Source organism: Peromyscus californicus, unplaced genomic scaffold (genome assembly GCF_007827085.1).
Source record: "Peromyscus californicus insignis strain IS unplaced genomic scaffold, ASM782708v3 Scaffold_7__1_contigs__length_154581171, whole genome shotgun sequence".
Classification (NCBI taxonomy): domain Eukaryota; kingdom Metazoa; phylum Chordata; class Mammalia; order Rodentia; family Cricetidae; genus Peromyscus; species Peromyscus californicus.
Genome location: NW_026294595.1, coordinates 62,817,691 through 62,838,379, shown reverse-complemented (window position 1 = coordinate 62,838,379; position 20,689 = coordinate 62,817,691). Strand labels below are relative to the sequence as shown.

At 35.7% G+C, this 20,689-nt stretch overlaps 2 protein-coding genes across 2 annotated transcripts; one reads left to right on the top strand and one right to left on the bottom strand.

Annotated features, from left to right (window-relative positions):
* The first annotated feature begins 432 nt into the window (after nucleotides 1–432).
* On the top strand, nucleotides 433–1,374 carry LOC128101653 (olfactory receptor 8K5-like). The gene has a single exon (XM_052724955.1). The coding sequence runs from the start codon at nucleotides 433–435 to the stop codon at nucleotides 1,372–1,374; it is 942 nt and encodes a 313-aa protein (XP_052580915.1).
* An 8,308-nt stretch (nucleotides 1,375–9,682) lies between these two features.
* LOC128102277 (olfactory receptor 1052) lies at nucleotides 9,683–10,630 on the bottom strand. The gene has a single exon (XM_052725865.1). The coding sequence runs from the start codon at nucleotides 10,619–10,621 to the stop codon at nucleotides 9,683–9,685; it is 939 nt and encodes a 312-aa protein (XP_052581825.1). The 5' UTR covers nucleotides 10,622–10,630.
* Nucleotides 10,631–20,689: the final 10,059 nt, after the last annotated feature.

The window sequence follows — 20,689 nt, the reverse complement described above, 5'->3', positions numbered from 1 at the left end:
TCCAATTATGTATTTCTATTTCAATGTCTCCCAAAACTTAGAAATATTTAAGGAACTATAATAGTCAAGAAGATTGTTTCATTCTATCATAGTCTTATTCTTCAAGAACACAAACATTCCATACAAAATTCAGACAAAATGAAGATTCATTCTAACAAACCAAGCTCTGTGTAAAGTAACATTTGAATATTAATATCCATGTTTGACATATGTATGATTGAAAATTGTGATATGTAAATTTATTATACATCAGTATATGTCTTCTGGAAAACTTTGCTTGCGAAGTAGAATAGTGTATACATTCATTTAAAAGATCACGTACAAATTTTGTTTGTGACCTATTATTTACAAAGCAGCTGTTCGTCCTAGAAATACAACTTAATAAAAATTGAAAACAATGTTTGCTTCTTCTAGAGGACATAATTGTATAAAATGGGTCAAAAGAATACAACCTCACTGCCTGAGTTCATCCTGATGGGAATCACACAGAGCACTGAGCTTCAGCTCCCTTTGTTTGGAGTCTTCTTCATCATCTACGCTGTCACCGTGGTGAGCAACCTGGGCATGATCATTTTGACCAAGCTGGACTCTCAGCTATGCACACCCATGTACTTCTTCATCAGACACTTGGCTTTCATTGATCTTGGGAATTCCACTGTCATCTGTCCCAAAATGCTGGCTGGTTTTCTTGAGGATCAAAAAACCATTTCTTTCTATGCATGTGCCATACAGTTGTCATTCTTCCTCATGTTCATTATCAGTGAACTCTTTATCTTGTCCGCAATGGCCTATGATCGCTATGTAGCCATCTGCAGCCCTTTGCTCTACAATGTGATCATGTCTCAAAGACTTTGCCATGTGCTTGTGGGCATTCCATACCTCTACAGCACCTTCCAGGCTCTGCTGTTCACTAGTAAGATTTTCACACTAACTTTTTGTGGCTCTAACATCATCAGCCATTTCTACTGTGATGATGTTTTCTTGTTACCTATGCTGTGCTCAAATGCTCAAGAAATACAATTGTTGATCATATTATTTTCAGCATTGAATTTGATCACCTCTCTTCTGGTAGTCCTTGGATCTTACATTCTGATTCTGCTAGCCATATGTCGAATGCATTCTGCAGAAGGCAGGAAAAAAGCTTTTTCTACCTGTGGGTCTCATCTGACAGTGGTTGTGGTGTTCTATGGAACTCTACTCTTTATGTACTTGCAGCCTAAATCCACTCACTCCTTAGAGAATGATAAAATAGCCTCTGTATTTTATACCTTAGTAATCCCCATGCTTAACCCCTTGATCTACAGTTTAAGGAACAAGGAGGTAAAAAATGCCTTCTACAGGGTATTAAAGAATCAATTTAAAATTAACACTTAATATTCAGTATTATATGTCATTACAATAAATTATAAAAAGGCAAATTCTATTTTGCAATATTCTTTTGTCACTAAGAAAACTTGTATTTTATCACATTCTTTATCTTTCATATCAGCATAGTTTTTCATTTATTTTTTATTCTATCTATTTTTTAGAAGATTTTTAATTTTTTGTGAGATTTCCCATTCCCTCCTCTAAACCCTCCCATTTACCCCTCCCCACTATCCTTCAAATTCATTGTCTGTTTTTAACTGTTTTTGCATGCATATATTTATGTGTATGTATATACACATATATTCATAAATATAGCTCATTCAGTTCATACAGTGTTAATTGTATAATTGTGTGTGAAATCTTTTTGTGAAATTTTAGTATTCTATTATCTATAATACTCAAGCTATATCTTAGCTCTCTAGAATATCCATTGAACCTGACACTCTGTACTCTGCCATACATATTTTTTACTGTCTGCTTCCATTTTTAGTAATTTGTTCACTATTCTTTTGAATTTCCACATGCACATGTGGATCATGTAGTATGTTTTGTTCAGAGTCTTATCTTCATTAGCAAGATCTTCTATAGGCTAACCTTTGTTATCACAAATTGATGTTTCTACTTTCTATGTTAAAGTTGAATAATAATTTACTATGCATGTACATAGATGTGCATTGCTGAAATTAATATGGAGTGAGCTATTTTTATCAGATTATGAGACAGTGACTTCATAGCTGTGTACTCAGAGGAGGAATGCAAGATTATGTTATGCTTTTTAAATAAAATATTTAATATTCTCTATTTTGTTTGTCCACAGTGGTTGCAGCAATCTGCACATCTTCTATGAGTCCAAAACAGTTTCTTTTTATTATATATTTGGTGATACTTCTTGTCTTTTCATTTCAGTGGGAATATCTTTATATCCCACTAACAGAATACCCCTATGTTTATTATGCCTTGTGATCTTGTTTAAAATGTTCTTAAAACTTTTGTGTTAATGTTTTATTGACATTTTCTTTTCTAACATTTATTGTTTGAGAATTTCTTTTCTTTATTTTGGAGATTATAATTTAATTACAACATTTCTCCCTTCTTTCTTCCCTCTACATCCTCCCATAAGTCTTTATACTCTCCTTGAAATTCATTACCTCTTTTTTCTTCATTGATTGTTACCACAAGGATACGTGTAAATATACATAAATGTATATCCCTAAATACAAACTATTCAATATGTATAATGCTACCTGTATGTTTATTTTAATATATGCATATATTATTTTAAGATCAAATGTACTACCACTCACTTCCTTCCAACTCCTTTCTTTTTTTTTAATTTTTAATTTTATTTTGCAATACAATTCAGTTCTACATATCAGCCACGGATTCCCTTGTTCTCCCCCCTTCAGCCCCCCTCACCTTCCCCCCAGCCCACCCCCCATTCCCACCTCCTCCAGGGCAAAGCCTCCCCCGCGGACTGAGATCAACCTGGTAGACTCAGTCCAGGTAGTTCCAGTACCCTCCTCCCAGGCCGAGCGAAGCGATCCTCCATAGGCCCCAGGTTTCAAACAGCCAACTCATGCAATGAGCATAGGACCCAGTCCCACTGCCTGGATGCCTCCCAAACAGATCAAGCCAATCAAGATATAGCCCGAACTGACCTACTCTGGTAATGGGATGGCCAAACACCCTAATTGTCGTGCTAGAAACCCCATCCAACTACTGAGGGATCTGCATGCAGAGATCCATGGCTAGGCTCCGGGTGGATCTCTGGGAGTCCAATTAGCTAGAATGAGGAGGGTTTATATGAGCGAGAATTGTTGAGACCAAGGTTGGGTAAAGCACAAGGACAAATAGCCAAACGAATGGAAACACATGAACTATGAACCAATGGCTGAGGGGTCACCAACTGGATCAGGCCCTCTGAATGGGTGAGACGGTTGATTGGCCAACTCCTTTCTTATTTGCCCCTTTTCTTTGGAAACTCACATGTGTTTTTCTAACCCAATGAATCTACTGAGTGCTGCTAGTATATACATATGTGTAGGATCATCAACTTTATATAATCATCAAAAATATTGGCTGGCATCTATATTTTCTTGCAGAATATTTGTTAGTATTAGGGTGATTCTGTCTTCATAAAACATGATGTAAGTATTCTCTTATTTGTGGTTCCTGAAATAAATTAGTATTGTTTTAGGTATGTTTTAATTAGCACACAGATAACGGGTTTTACCATGGCATGCTTATATACAATTTGTTTGGCTTTATCTTCTTCCCTAGTTACTCTCCTCCATATCCCTACCTCCCTCCAGTGTGAACCTCTCACCTCTAGTGGTGTAATTTCTTTGTTAATGTCTTGGAGATGATATTATTCTCCTTACCTCCTTTCCATAAATCACTCTGTTCCCATCTCGGGTTCTACTTTCTAGTTTCTAGGCCTACTCACACTTATATAAATACATGCATATAAGCATGCATAACCACAATTTTATATAAGATAGAAAATGCAATGCTTTTCTTACTAAGTCAGAGACACTTCAATAATATAATAGTAATTAGTCTGTTAATTTCCCTCAAACTTTAATAATTTCATTTTTCTTTTTGGATGAATAAAATTTCATTATGTATATTTGTCATTATCATTCATCTGATTAGCTTCTAGACTGGTTCTATTTCTTTTTTATATATATTTTTATTTTATAATTAATTTAATTTTACATATCAGCCACAGATTCCCCTGTCCTCCCTCCTCCCATCCCCAGCCTTCCCCCCCAATCCACCCCCCATTCCCACCTCCTCCACAGCAAGGTCTCCCCTGGGGAGTCAGTCCAGCCTGGTACATTCAGTTGAGGCAGGTCCAGTCCCCTCCTCCCTACACCAAGGCTGAGCAAATTGTCTCAGCATAGGCCCTAGGTTCCAAAAAGCCAGCTCATGCACCAAGGACAGGTCTTGGTCCCACTGCCTGGGAGCCTCCTAAACAGTTCAAGCTAATGAACTGTCTTACTTATTCAGAGGACCTGGTCCAGTTCCATGGGGGCTCCTCAGCTATTGGTTCACAGTTCATGTGTTTTTGCTAGTTTGGCTCTTTGTCCCTCTGCTTTTTCCAATCATGGTCTCAATATCTCTTGCTCATATAATCCCTCCTCTCTCTTGCTAATTGGACTCCTGGAGCTATTTCTAACTATTGTTAATAGTGCTGGCATGATTCATGCATGTGAAAGTATCTCTATGGCAGGCTGTAAAGTCATGAAGGAATTTTTTAAAGATTGCAATGTTTCACTCTTGGAAATTTTGGTAGCATTCAAGTGTATAACAATTGGTCCTTGGCCTTTTCTCTGTTGGGGTGTTTCTTACTGATTTTTGTACCACATCTTGACTTTGTATTTTATTCTACTTGTTTCAATGCTATTCTCTCAATGATTATGGATATATTCTGTTACTATAGCTGTGCTTTATATAATCCTTAGAGGTAACAGATTCCTATGACTTTGTTTATAGCTTCTTATTTATGTAACATTGACTGAATTTTGTCAGTTTAATTCACCATAATCCTTTCACCTGGAATAACCTTTACAATGTCTCAATTTTCATTTCTGGTTTATTTAAATATTCCTTCTTATTTTAAAAGTCAAACGAGTTAAAATGTTTGATTTATCATTTTAAAAATATCTCTTGAGGCAGGAGAGTTAGTTTTGCTATTAAGAGTATTTGTTGATGTTGCTTAAGATCCAGATTTGGTTCAAAACATCTTAATGGTGGCTCACAACCATTTGTAAATCCAAGTTTAGTGGAATCCCATCTCCTATTCTGGTCTTCACAAGCATACATATTCACATGATGCACATAAAAACACAAAGTCAGATACTAATGCACATAAACTACAACTAATTATTTTAATTAATTAATTAAAAGAAAACAAGTTTTGTGTTTTTACAAAATTTATAAACTTTATAAAATCAATAAAATTGCCACACCTTTGGATGAAACCTTCTACTACCCAGAGCCCAGGCCCACATCCTGAAACCCGAAGGATCCCCGGCCAATTTAGAAGCCACAAGCATGCATAGCCAGAACTTCAGCTCCAAACTTGGGCAGCAACCACCTGCTGCACCAGAGGTGATCCAGGCTATCAGAAGTACAACCTCCAATGCAGGTAGAGACCCTCTACTCAACCATATGCCATGGGATCGAGAAGACCAGAGAGGAAACAGAAACTAAAAAAGAAAACAGGCATTTAAAAAAGCCAAATCTAGAAACTGGCATCTAGACCTATAATCACTCCAAATCCAGATGCCTAAACTTAAGTGTAAAAATACAAATAACAACAATCAGCACTTTATATCACTACCAGAGCCCAGCCATAGCTCTATGGAGGGCCAAGAATATTCTAATACAGCAGAAGCACAAGAAAAAAATCTTAAAACCAATTTTATGATGGTGATAGAGGTTCTTAAAGAGCAGATAAAAATTCCCTTAATGAAATCAATGAAGAGAAAACAAACAAAAAAAACTGGAGGAAATCAACAAATCCCCTAAAGAGTGACATAAAGCCAAGAAGAAAAAAAACAGGTGGAGGAAACTATTCAAGACATGAAAATCAAAATAGAAGCAATAAAGAAGACACAAACTGAGGGAATTCAGAAAATGGAGAAAATCTGGGTAAGTGAGCAGAAACTATAAATGCAAGCATTACCAACAGAATTCAAGAGATGGAAGAGAGAATAAGGCATTAAAGATATGAAAGAAGAAATAAATTCATCAACCAAAGAAAATGTTAGAGCTAAAAAATATCCTAACAAAACATTCAGGAAATCTGGGACACAGAGTGACGATCAAACCTAAGAATAATAGGAATAAAGGAAGGTGAAGATTCCCAGCTCTAAAACCAAGAAAATATATATAACAATGTCATAGAAGGAAATTTTCCTAACCTAAAGAAGGACATGCCTATAAAGGTACAAGAAGAATACAGTACACCAAATAGACTGAACCAGAAAAAAGAAACCTAGCCACATAATAATCAAAACACTAAACACACAGGACAAAGAAATAATATTAAAAACTGCAAGAGAAAAAGGTCAAGTAACTTGACTTCTCAATGAAGACTCTAAAAGCCAGAAGAACCCTGACAGATATACTGCAGACTCTAGGAGACAACAGATGCCAGTCCAGACTAATATATTCAGCAAAATATTTAATCACTGTAGATGGAGAAACAAGATATTTCATGACAATGTCAAATTCAGAGATTATCTATCCACAAATCCAGCCTAACATAAGGCACTAAAAGGAAAACTCCAACCCTAGGAAGTTAACTACAGAATGGATAAAGAAAATGTGGTACATTTACACAATGGATTATTACTCAGCTATTAAAAATGATGACATCATGAAATTTGTAGGCAAATAGATGGAACTAGAAAAGATCATCTTGAGTGTGGTAACCCAGACCCCAAAAGATAAACATGGTATGTACTCACTTATAAGTGTATATTAGCTGTTCAGTAAAGGATAATCATGCTATAATCCAGACCCAGAGAAGCTAAATAACAAGGAAGGATCAATGGAGGACATGAATTTCCACAGGAAGGGGAAACAGAATAGGTTTTGTGGGTGGACTGGGGCCAGGTAGGACTGGGAATAGGAGAGATCAGGCAGGGGGTGGAAGGGACAGAGGGAGAGAGTAGACTATTGGGAGAGACAATTAGAATTGGGGATTTTTCAGGGGGTGAGTCAAAGTAGAAACCCAGTGCAGGGGACAGTCCCTAGCAAAGTCTCCTAGTAGTAGGGGATACAGAGCCCAAGCTGGCTTTCTTCTATAAGCAGGCAAGGTTCCTAGCAATGGGACTGGGGCATCAATTCAGCCACAAAACCTTCAACCTACAATCTGTCCTGCCTGCAGGATGTGAAAGGGCTCGGAACTTGTGGGAGTGGCCAACCAATGACTGGTCCAACTTGAAACCCATGCCACTAGAGGGAGCCCATGCCTAATAGTGCAACCAGAGACAGACTAGCTGAGAGATCCAGGATAAAACCAAACACAACTGGAAAAAAAGTCATAAAATGATTCCTAACAATATTCTGCTATACTCATAGATTGGTGACTAGCCCACCAACCATCAGAGGGGTGTCATCCAGCAACTTATGGAAACAGATGCAGAGACCCACAGCCATATTAGGAATTATATGTAGAACATGACTTCCATTATACGTTAGTGAACAACATCATTACTTTAAACCCCCTACTAGCACTGAGTGATACTAAAAACTCTATATGCAAAATTACCTACCTTTTAACTCTCGTATTTAAAAGAATTTATGCCATATATTCCAAGCATTCTTTTCCCTCACCTAACTCATCCCAAATCCTTCCTTCCTCTCTATCCACTGAACTCCACAGCCTTTTATTCTCATTTAAGAAAATCAATGGGCCTACTTTTTATAAATATATGTTGATGCAGCTAAGGAAAAGAAATATTAAATTGTACTTTTAACTTTGAAATTGACTTCTGGCATATGGAGTGTCTAAAATACTGCAGGGTAGGGGGCAGGAATGAAAACTCGCTTTATCAATGTGAAACATTTGTTTAATTAAACATCTGCATTTAAATATATGAGTGGTATAAAAGGCAGAATGTAGTAGATAATATAATGTATTTCAATATACAGAATCCACTGTGATGTTATTCATAGTATTTTTAGTATGATGTGTGTGTGCTCTTACATAAGTAGATATTATCTAGTTACATAAACAATTAATTCATACCAGATTGGCATGTACATACTATAATTATCAAATTATTTGACGACTTCTGAATGTCTGTATATATTCAGACTGTGAAAGAAATTCCTAAAGATAAACAAGGGTTAAAAAGGTATCTAATTCCCTGCACCTTGTCAGGGCAGCACAAGTGAGCCAACACAGCTCTGAAACTGTGACCATGAGAAAGCTGTTCCCATTACCCACCTTTCTTGTGGTGACATGGGCAAGGGAGAAGTGCCCTCTCCATCAATGCCAGAGACAAGTGGGAGACCTGGTCCTGTAAGAATTGGAGAACTATCTGTGATCCCTACCAGCTAGAACACTCAGGAGAGCAAGCCTTGCACCCCACCCGGGGAAGCACAATAGAGTCAACCCTGTTAGTGGAGTTGTAAGTGAGCCAGCACCGAAATTGTGACCATGGGAGAGCTGTCCCAACTTTCCATTTTACAAACCAACCCTACAGCTGCCCAGGCCCAGACCCAGGGTTATGACTTGGCCTGCCCCAATATCCACCCCATCTATGACCTGCTAGAGCAGGTGAAGGGACCTGACCCACAAATCCAAAGCTGCAAGATCTCTACAACACAGTGTGCCAATGGGATGTCCAGAAAGAGTGTTAGCGTGTGCTCAGAATCGAACTGTAGTGGAGACCAGGGATCAGATCAGTGAATATTTGCAACGAACACTTGCAAGTAGAGATATATGAACCAAGGGATATATGGTATGACTAGTTGGGTCACAATGTGCCTTCCATAAGATTTTTAATTCCTTTCCTTTTTTATTTTTCTCATTTTATTTTCTTCATTTTTTTCCTCATGAATTTTGTTTTATTCAGGGGAGTGTGCAGGGGTGGAGGGCAAATACAAAGGGATGGGGAATGAATGGGATCAAGATACATGATGCAAAAAACACATAGAATAAACAAATTTTATTTTTTTAAAAAAAGGTGCCTAATTGTACCTACTATAGAGCGTTGTCATCCCGCATATAAATCTCTTATTAGGATGTTAGAAATAATGCATACTGTTTATTTCTATGCTATTATATTTGCTTACTAATTGTTTCATGTCTAAAGAGAAAGGAGAATAGATTAATAAATACAAAGTAAAATATGTCAAGTAATATAATACCATCATTTAAATTGCCTTATTAGATAGAAATTTCACCAGTATTTAAAAATTAATGTAGATTTTAAACACAAAATCTATATAATAAATATAGAACTTCTTATTCTTTAGAAAAGTTGTTATTTATTGCCAAAAGACATCAAGCACTCTTGTATTTATTTAATTTTCAATTTTTAAAACATTTTAAAATTATATTTACTAATTAATTCAAATAATAACGGTATTTAAAACAAAATACATTTAAGTTACTTTTTAAATGAAATTACACACCAGATTATTTGACTTTCAGACTTATTTCTTCATGTCAAAAATAAGCATTGAGAATATAATTATTAAACACAAAATCTAGAATTTACTGAGTTAATGTAAATGTTACTGAGTGAAGACTAGTGATAAATGTGACAGAAATGTTGCTACTGTGTAATTAGCATAAGGAGAATTTCATTTCTATGGCTCTTCTTGCAGCTTCTTTCACTTCTTTGTTCCTGAGACTGTAAATCATTGGGTTTAGCATGGGAATCACCAATGTATAGAACACAGACACCACCTTCTCTTGTTCTACTGAATACTGGGAACTTGGTTGAATGTAATTAAAGCTCAAGGTGCCATAGAATATAGTCACAGCAGTCAGGTGAGAGGCACAGGTAGAGAAGGCTTTCTTGCGTCCAGAAGCTGAACGGATTCTCAAAATGGCCACAGCAATGAATAAGTAGGATATGACCACAATCAAGAGAGTGCCAATGGCAATAACTCCAGAGAAGATCAAGAGCAAAAATTCATTCATAGAGGTATCAGAACATGAGAGTATCAGCAGTGATGGGATATCACAGAAGAAGTGACCCACTACATTAGGCCCACAGAAAGACAACCTACCCAAACTTATGGTATGTGTCAAAGAGTTAATAGTTCCACCTATGACAGACCCAATGACCAGCATGTTACACTTTCCCTTAGACATGGCCACAGTATATAGCAAGGGGTTGACAATGGCCACATAACGGTCAAAAGCCATCACTGACAGCAAGAAGCCTTCTGTGGTAACAAGCACTCCGAAAAACAAATGTTGTACAATGCAGCCAGAGAAGGAGATGGTTTCTGTCACCACCAAGAAACTAATCAACATTTTAGGTGCAATGACTGATGAATAACAGGCATCTACTAATGAAAGACAACTGAGGAAAAAGTACATAGGTGTGTGGAGCTTGGGAGTGATTCGGATTAAGATAATCATGCCCAGATTCCCTACCAAAGTAACAGCATAAATCACCAGGAATAAGGCAAAGAGCACCATCTTCAGCTCAGCACGATCAGTCAATCCCAACAGAATGAACTCAGTGACAATTGTACAGTTCTCAGAAGCCATTCCCTTTCTTAAAACCTGAGGAGGGAAAGACAAGGGTTTAGTGTGTCTACAGAGGAACATGGTGTTTATTAAATTCAACCAGAGACATCCATATACTATGCAATAATAAATAAATGTGGATTTGGTGGACCAACATTTCTCTATTTGAAAATATCAGAATGGAGGTGATGTCAAGAGGAAACTAGAAAAATAGGTATGTGGATATGGCTGAGGAGGAAAAGGGAGGTGAGAAAGAGGGATGAGGGTCAAAGAATATCACCCAGGTTTTCTGATAAAGCTTCAAGAAATCATATTACTTTATATTTACCTAAAATTATAAAAAAATACATATAATACTGCCACTTGGACTGACAATGGGCCCCACAAGAACCATATACTAGTTCTAGGCATGAGGAAAATCCTTTTGGTTATGGTAGTCCAAAAAAATTCTCAAAACTATAAAGGCTGTTTGTTTTTGCCCTTTACTGCCTCTAAGAGATTCGAGGTAAACCACTGTTGATGAAGACACTGCATACTCGGGACACAGGACTAGCTGTATCTATTCTGAAAGCTTCCTTCCTCTGGCCTAGTTTCTATAGCAGCAGAGTGTTCTATGCAAGCTGACAAGGGAGGGAAGCAACCAATAATCTTACATAGCTATTACAACTATGATACACAACAATAACCAGCCTGGCAAAGATAGTCATAAATGTGCAATAGTGGCATGCACATGTTGGTAGTAACTATCAGAAGTCTAAGCAGACTTAAGACAAAGTCAACAAGAAGGAAATCATGCTTAATACCAGAAACCTAGCCAGCTTCACTGGGCTTATGAAATCATGGATTCTATAAAATATTACACTACTGCCACTTTGCTAAACCAGAATAATCCCTTAATACATTCTAAATATTAATTGTATAACCACAGATAATTATAGTTCATAAAAAAGCCTCTCTATACAGCAAGTGGAGACCAACAGATTGTGAAAAATCCAAACCTACTGAATACTCTACATCAAAGTTCCCACATCTGCGGTTCAGAGAACATCACAGAAGAAGGCATGGAAAGATTATAAGAGCCAGAATACCAGAAAGTCTACTATGGTATATAAACAAGATAAGGAACAATGGCAACATCAGTGGGCATGTTGACATGGAAAGGGGAAATTTTGAAGGGTCAAATTCAGCCAAAGGATCACAGGCAAGTAATGACAGATGGGAGAAGGAGAATTAATTACCCTCTCTCCAGGGAGAGGGCATCCTGAATGTTTTCCAATACAAACTGGCTAACCCTGAAACCATATGCACAAAAATAGACACAGCAAGTTGTATTCCTACATTTGTTCTCTCTCTCTCTCTCTCTCTCTCTCTCTCTCTCTCTCTCTCTCTCTCTCTCTCTCTCTCTCTCACACACACACACACACACACACACATACATATAGAATGTAACAATAAAAATGAGGGTATCAATTTGAGAGTGAGGAGGAACATGGAAAGTCTTAGAATAAGGAAATAGAAGCTCAGTAATGATTAATTATATCAATTAAAAAATGTAAAAATAAATAACAAAAAGATTTTGTAGTAGGTAGTTGCTCTAGCTATAAACCATCTATAATGAGAAGATTTAACGTATTTAGGCTCCAACTCAACTTCTTTTGATAATTTTGCCATTTCATATTTGTAATATTATGGATAATAAGCACTATTTAATTCTCATAAATAAAAATCTTATGTTAAATAAAAAAGAAATACTAGGAAGTTTAATATTTTGACCATCATTTTTTCAGTAATACAGGTATGATTTGGTTTTGTAAGAAAATACATAGAAATAGTTTTCTCTGTCAAAAATTTCTGTGTAACTCAGACATGGCAGTCTCTATAGGAAGATGATATGCCCAATCTGAATGTGATTGAAAGGAAGTCAATCACAGATTTAAGTCCAAAGTTTGTTTGAGTCTTCAATTTGAATATAGAATGAGCTATTGGCAAAATCTAACGTTAGCTGTACTGATAACAGAATTAAGCTGAAAATGAATACAACCACATAATTAGCAAAGATTATGAGTCAAGGGGACTGGCTGACAGAGAGAGTGACATGAAAATGTTCAAAAGTACAGATTTCTTACATATTGTAAGTATTTCTCATAATGAAAAGTAGATCACCCAATTATAAGGACAGATGTCTCATCTTGTCTTGTTTCAAAGCAAACGCTTCAGACTCCATAGATATGATATTTAGAGTAAACATAATTTACATTTATATTTGTGATTACTATTGATATATAAATGTTTGCATAAATAATATTTTCATGTACATAATTCTAATTATGCATGCTATTTTTACATACAAACATGAAAGTTATCATTTTAAGTGTGTAATTGTAATTAGCAATTTACTTGCAATACTTCTTGTTTAATTAAGTCTCCACTACAAATAATCAAGTTCAATTATTAAGTACTTGATTAAATTTATTTTTATGAGTTTTTGTCCCTATATTAGAATAGAAATTGCTTTTATCTATCTACATTTGTCTCAATCATCCATATTATATTTGCAGGTAGAAGAAGGTATGTTTCTCAGAATGAAGAAGAAAATAAATGATAAAGTATGTGGTATCTATATCAGTTTTTAAAATTTAATTTGCTTAAAATATTTCAATTGTAAGAAATAGACAATGGGTTGATATTATCCCATCCTGGGATTTCAATATGTTGCCATTACTTACTGTATTTCTTTGATGGATTAGTTTATGTTCTCTCAGCTTTGATAAAATTAAATTTACACTAAAAGATTTTATAAAAGGAACAAGGATATACTGCCTGCAATAGGTGTATATTAAATGTCCAATGTGTATCAATAATAAGTCAACAATATATACCTAGACAAAGCCTGTCTGAGTATCTATTTATTTACCTTCTTTTGTGTTTTTGAAGGGAAGTTAGAGGTCACATAATTATAAACAATGTAAAATGTATTAATTTAACCCATTACATTAACTTAATTTTCAACCTGAAACTTCTTTGAGATGGAAACTAAAGAAGTGAAAATCATCAGTTTATATGTTCCTTTGATAAATTACTAAGCTGCACAATTTATTGATTTTTTTATGTTCTCCCTTGAAATTGCTACATAATGGTAACAAAAATAAAAGAATCATCAAGATATCATTATAATACTAAAAATTGAACTTAACAGAATACTGTATTTAAAAATTCCAAAACAGCACTCAATAACTGCAAGCATATGATTAAATGGAATGAAATAAGTTACAATTTTAACTAAAGTTAAATTTCCAGGTTTTGAACTAGTTCTTGAAAAAATGATGGAAAGGCCAATGTGATTGTGAACAGTCTCTACCAGCATAGGCAGTAGTCGGTTTTCAAACACTTCAGAATGTTGTATAGGTAGAGTTCTCTTCTACCTCTCTGATCCACCATTTAGAGCAGTAATGAAAAAAAGGATATTTTCTGAAAGAAATTCTTTCAAAATAGTTATAATTCACAGGTACATTTGAATAAATTGAGTTCCAAATATTATATGGAAATTTAATTTTGTAGTTTATTCTTGAGTATCAGGTAGCTTATAAAATGTAAAAAAAGAAAGCATTTAAACATTGAGTTAATGACTTCTAATATTCTAATTAACATATAGTAGTATTGGGTAACACAAATATACTTCTATATACTATACTTAATGTGAATAATCCAAGTAAATAGAGAGAAAGTTTTCTAATACAAATGTAACTTACCAAAAAAATTAATTTATAGATTCAACTTCAAAGACACTGGACCATTTTCCATGGTTTCTTCACCTTACTAAAAATGAATTTTATTTAATATATGGCATTTAAATTATTAAATATATCAGTGTATGTAACTGAAGGGGGCCTACAGTATAATATTTAAAGGAAAATGTAACAGTTGATACATACTAACACAAAAAACAAATGAATAAAATTTGACATATTCCTCTAAGAGAACAAATTAGGTAAAAGAATCAGTAATATATATATATTTCTGTCAATGTCTGGTGAGACCTCGCAGCTTATTCAGCATGTGGAGCTGCAGATGAAACTTTAAGAAACAGTATCCTCAAGGGACTTCATGATTTCCTATGATTCAAATATTCCCCAGTGGGTATAATTAACTACAAGTAAAGAACAAAACATATAGCATTTTGAATTCAGTAAAACGTTACAAAAAACAAACTGTCTGAAGGTAAGAACCCAGAGGCTGGATGCCCCAGAAAACTAAGATAGAACCAAACACAAGAAGAGAAAATAAAAGATATCAATATAATGATGCCAAATGATATTTTGTTATAGATTGTTGCCTAGCCCAATTGTCATCAGGGAGGCTTGATCTCGAAACTATTGGAAACAAATACAGAGACCCACAGCAAAACATTAGGCTGAGCTCGGGGAATCCTGCTGAAGAGAGGGAGGAAAGATTGTGGAAGTCAGAGGGGTCAAGAACATCACAAGAAAACTCACACAATCAACTAACTTGGCTTTATAGGAGCTCACAGAGACTAAATTTACAACCAGCAAGCATTCATGGGACTGACCTAGGCAATCTGAATATATCTGACAGTTGTGTAGCTTGGTCCTCTGTGGGACTCCTAACAGCGGGAACAGAAGCTGTCTTTGACTCTTTGACTGACTTTTGGGACCATATTCCTACTGGGTCACCTTGCTCAGCCTTAATACATGGGGAGGTGCTTAGACTCACTGCAACTTGATATGTCATGTTTTGTTGATATCCATGGGATGCCTTTCCTTTTCTGAATAGAAAAGAAGGAGGAGTGGATAGGGGCCCAGAGCAGAGAGAAGGTTGGGGGAGGGACTGGGATGAGAGGAGGGAAGGTAAATTGAGGTTAGAATGTAAAATAAATTAATTTTAAAAATGTTACAGAAACAGTAATTGAAAACAATTGAGTAATGATGAAGTGTCACCTCAGTGACACAAAGTGAGATGTTACTGGAATAAACACCACTGGTGTTTCTACAGATATGTACAAGGTGAGGCACATGACAAATATTCCTACCTTAAACTTTCTTTGGAAGCAACAGACATTTTTTTCTGTCTCTGTATCTGTTTCTGTCTCTGTCTTTCCTCTCTGGGTCTCTGTCTGCCTGTCTGTCTGTCTGCCTGTCTCTCTCTCTCTTTCTCTCTCTCTCTCTCTCTCTCTCTCTCTCTCTCTCTCTCTCACACACACACACACACACACACACACACACACACACACACACACACACATACACACACCCCACAGAAGTAGGCATAAAAATTTCCAGTGACTGAAGGTGGTAAAATATTTATAAATCCAAAAGATTTAGATGACCACAAAGAAAGAGCGTCTTCTGAACCCAATGGGGAAGTTGTATATATGAAACTATGAGAATTGTAATATTATGCATAAGCACATTGCAGCCTCAAACCAAAGCAAATCTTAGCAAAGAGAAGGGATTTGGGTGTGAAGTCCCACCTACAGCTAAGGATGTATTATCAACTAATAACTGCTATGAGAGTGATAGCCAGTAGCCCTTGGTAGGCTGACCATGCTGTAGTGGAAGGCCACACATGCAAATTGTGTGTGTGTGTGTGTGTGTGTGTGTGTGTGTGTGTGTGTGTGTGTGTGTGTATGTGTATTTGGCCAGCACATATTGGACTTAGTGCTGTTTTTTTTTAAAGAAGACACAAATTTGGTCAGTGGGAAAGGTGCAATGTATCTGGATGGAGTTGTGGACAGGAGCAAATTTGGTCCAGACAAATCCTCAAAGAATTAATGTAGAAATTAGTGAAGAGAAACCAGAGAAATCTCAATAAAAATAAATTCATGGTACACATTAAGGTCTTACAAAAGCAAAAAGAATCCAGTCCCTAAATAAGTAGATAGGAAATTTTTTTTTAAATCTTTAGAAGAAAATTTTAAAAATGCTAAAAAGAAAAAAAAATATTATGATGTTTTAATTATCAGCCTTTAAAACATGTATACAAGTAATATTATACACATTGAGCATGGTATATATATCAACAATTAATGAAAAAAGAAAGGAACAGTATATGAGAGGATTTGGAGGGAGGAGAAGAAAGGGAGAGATGATGTAGTTGTATTATATCTCAAAAATAAAAATTAAAAAAGAATCAATTAAGTATGAAGTTGGTTGTTTGAAAAGTAAAACAAGATCGACAAACCCTTAGGCAAACTAACCAAACAAGAAAGTCCATGTTAATAACAGCAATGATGAAAAGAAGGATATTGGAGAGATAGAACGAAATTCAGAAAAACATTTTGAAAATGCTTTAAATCCACAGTTTCTCTATAGCTGAAGTTTTTTCATGTCCCACCCATTCTGCAGCCGCTCAGACCCAAGAAAACACAGAGACACTTATATTAATTAAAACTGTTTGGCCATTAGCTCAGGTTAACTACTGACCAACTCTTACACTTAAACTCAGGTCATTTCTGTTATTCTATATGTTGCCACATGTTCTGTGGCTTTACATGTGTGCCATTACGTGCTACTCCCTGGATGGCAGGCTGGCATCATATGACTCAGCCTTCCTCTTCCCAGAATTTTCCTTGTCTGTTTATCCTGCCTACACTTCCTGCCTGGCTACTGGCCAATTAGCATTTTATTAAATCAGTCTACAAAAGCATTATCCCACAACATTTCCCCTTTTCTGTTTAATTAAAAAAGAAAGTTTTAACCTTAACATAGTAAAATTATATATAACAAAACAGTTATCAAGCAAGAATTATAGTTACAATATATAGTCTATTTATATGCACAAATTTAAAGAAAATATTTTATTTATCTTATATTTGTGAGTTTAAGGTTTTATATTTAACTTATCTTTTATTATAACCAAGGAAAATTACAACTATAAATATCTAGTCTTTAACTACATCAAAGACCTCAGAAGGATATAATATTACCTAAGTAAACAGGAAGAGCATTGTACGCAACTTCCAAAAATCTAGAATGACAGAGACAGCTGGCTACCTGGACAGTTACCCAAAGTTCTTTTGCAACATTGGGGTATCTATTTTTAGCCCACAGGCCTAGAGTCTCTCAGTCAATTCTCTCTGTGTCCTGTGGATTGCAGTTTCTTCCATGAAGCAGGAACTGAAAGGACCTTGTTGTCTTGCAAAATTTAGTGGTCACCTTTCTATGGGCCATGTATGTCTAATCGATACAACATTTTGTTAAGCAGTCCAGGCAAGAACAGTTTCTTGCCCAAATGGCTATTTTTGACCAGAAGAAGATAAATTCCACATGGAGTGTCTTCGATGTCCATCTTTCTCTTTGAAGTAAATCAGTGCTGCCAGGGGCAGATGTGTCTCACGGTCGAGAAAGTCTAAGTTTTTAAAACATTTTAAATGCCATATTTTGTAGGTCTTTCAAGCATTTGAAGATTACCTACCTAATTGAATTATATCTATGTATACCCAGAAAACTTAATATGACTATAAGTTTGACTATCATAGAGACTAATTATTAGTTTTTTATTTTTTAAATATCCATTACAATTTAAATGAGCTGTACAAACATAATACCTTAAACAAGAATAGAAATATACATACAGTATAGTAAAATTAACTTTAAATTTGTATCAATAAACTAAAATCTATACCAATGTAAAACATTTTAAACAAATTGCTCTTTAAAAGTAGGTTCAACAATTCACCCTTTCATCTTATCATAGCTATATCATATATTTTTCCAACATTTCTCAATGTCAAAATGTGCAGAAAAACTTTAAATTATTGTAGATACTGAGTCAAGCTCTCTTCTTTCCTTCTAGTTACCTTTAAGAGGGTCCTAACTATATGAATGTTGAATTAAAATTTCACTAACGTTTGCCGGGCGGTGGTGGCGCACACCTTTAATCCCAGCACTCGGGAGGCAGAGGCAGGTGGATCTCTGTGAGTTCGAGGCCAGCCTGGGCTACCAAGTGAGTCCCAGGAAAGGCGCAAAGCTACACAGAGAAACCCTGTCTCGAAAAACCAAAAAAAAAAAAAAAAAAAAATTTCACTAACGTTTGTAGTGTTTAATTTATTCCTTGAATTACAATTAATTTTCTATATGAGTAAATCTAGAATGAAGGGAAGATTTTTGTCCCCTCAAATGAATAAACATGGTTTTATATTACTAAAGAAAATTTGCCTACAGAAATAAAAATATCATAATAAATTCTGTATTAAAATCTGAGAAGTCAGTTTAATTTAGGACCCCCCTAAAATAAAAAAATGCAATTAAAATTTGGCAAAAGGTAAGAATTGCAATGTTCTCTTGGAGTTTTCCTTTCTTTAATAAGTATGTAGTGCCCTTTCCTTTCCCTATCTCTTTTAATTAGCTTTGGTTAGAAGTCTATTTTGTCAGATATTAAAAATGACTACACCTGCCTGCTCCTTAGGTCTATTTCCTTGGAATGTCTTTTCCATCCTCTTACCTTGAGATGATCTCTATCCTTGATATCAAGGTGTGTTTCTTGGATGCAACAGAAGGATGAATCCTGTTTTTGAATCCATTTCTGTTAGTCTGTAGCTTTTATCGGGGAATTGAGATCATTGATATTGAGATAAATCAATGACCAATCATTGCTGTTTCATGTTATTTTGTTTTTGTTGTCATTGTTGTTCTCTCTCTCTCTCTCTTGATTTTGCTGGCATGGAATTATTTATTCTGTGTTTTTTCTTGTGTGTATTTAACCACTTTAGCTTGGGGTTTACCTACAAATACATTTTGTGGGGCTAGATTTGTAGATAGACATTGCTAAATTTGGTTTTATCATGGAATGGCTCATCTTTCCATCTATAGTGATTGAAAGTTTTGGTGGGTATAGTACTCTGGGCTGGCTTCTATAGTCTCTTAGCATCTGCAGCACATCTGTCCAGGCCCTTCTGGATTCAAGACTCTCCATAGAGAAGTCAGGTGTAATTCTTTTTTTTTAAAATTACTTTTTATTTTTTTAATTATTTTTATTTTTTTATTATTAAGAATTTTTCTGTTCATTTCACATACCAACCACAGTTGCCCCTTTCTTCTGTCCTCCTGCTCTTCCCAGCCTTTCCCCCAACCAACCCCCAATCCCACCTCCTCCAAGACAAGGACTCCCATGAGGAGTCAGCAGAGCTTGGTACATTCAACTGAGGCAGACTCAAGCCCCTCACCCTGAACCAAGGCTGTGTAATGCTGCAAGCAGCAAGGAAAATGTAATAGAATTCAGCTACTATCACAAAAGTTACTACTTGGAAAAGTCAAGGACTTTTCTGAAGGTTAAGCCATGGCTTAAGAAGCCTTGGTGATATTTTAGCTTTTGTATATATATTAGCCTATTCCTGTAATGATTTCCTTGTATGCTATGTGTGCTTCCAAGTACTCCTAGCAATGTGTTTATCTAAAATACCTATTAAACACCCAAGGCCAAACAATCTCCTGAACTACATAACACCCTTATGCAAACAACACCTGTATCCTAAGTCAGGCAGATACCATTATCTGCTAAATTGCAATTTTAACTTATGCAATTTAAATTGAGACCCTACTTTCTTATACAGCCTTAGTGGTATTTTTATATTAACATTATAGACTCCTAACATTTACTGAACCACCCCTAGGAATATAGTTTGAGCACACAAATTCCCTCTTTCTGATATATTAACCAATTTTAGCTCTTAGTTGACCTCTTCCTTTACCTCTCCCTTTTGGTGTTGTAGAAAAAAGCCTGACAGTCACCCCCTGAGGAAAACTCTTGTCTGCCTTTATGACCCTGTAAGAATTCAAACCTGGTGACCTTGCTTTGGCTAGAGCACTACTATTGCATGGGTATAGAACTGTAAACCTCAAAGACTGGGAGAGGATTTTCATTGGAGAACTAGAAGAATGAGATGGAAGATGAGGAAGAGCCAGATGGGAAAGAACAAGATGAGAAAGACCAAGATGGGGCAGAACTGAGATGAGAGAATTAAGATAGAACATGGAAAGGACAGCAGATAAATGTAGAGAGAAAGTGGGCAAGAAAGGAGCTAGGCATGAGAACACTACTGAATCTATGTAGACAGAATTTTATCCCAGAGGA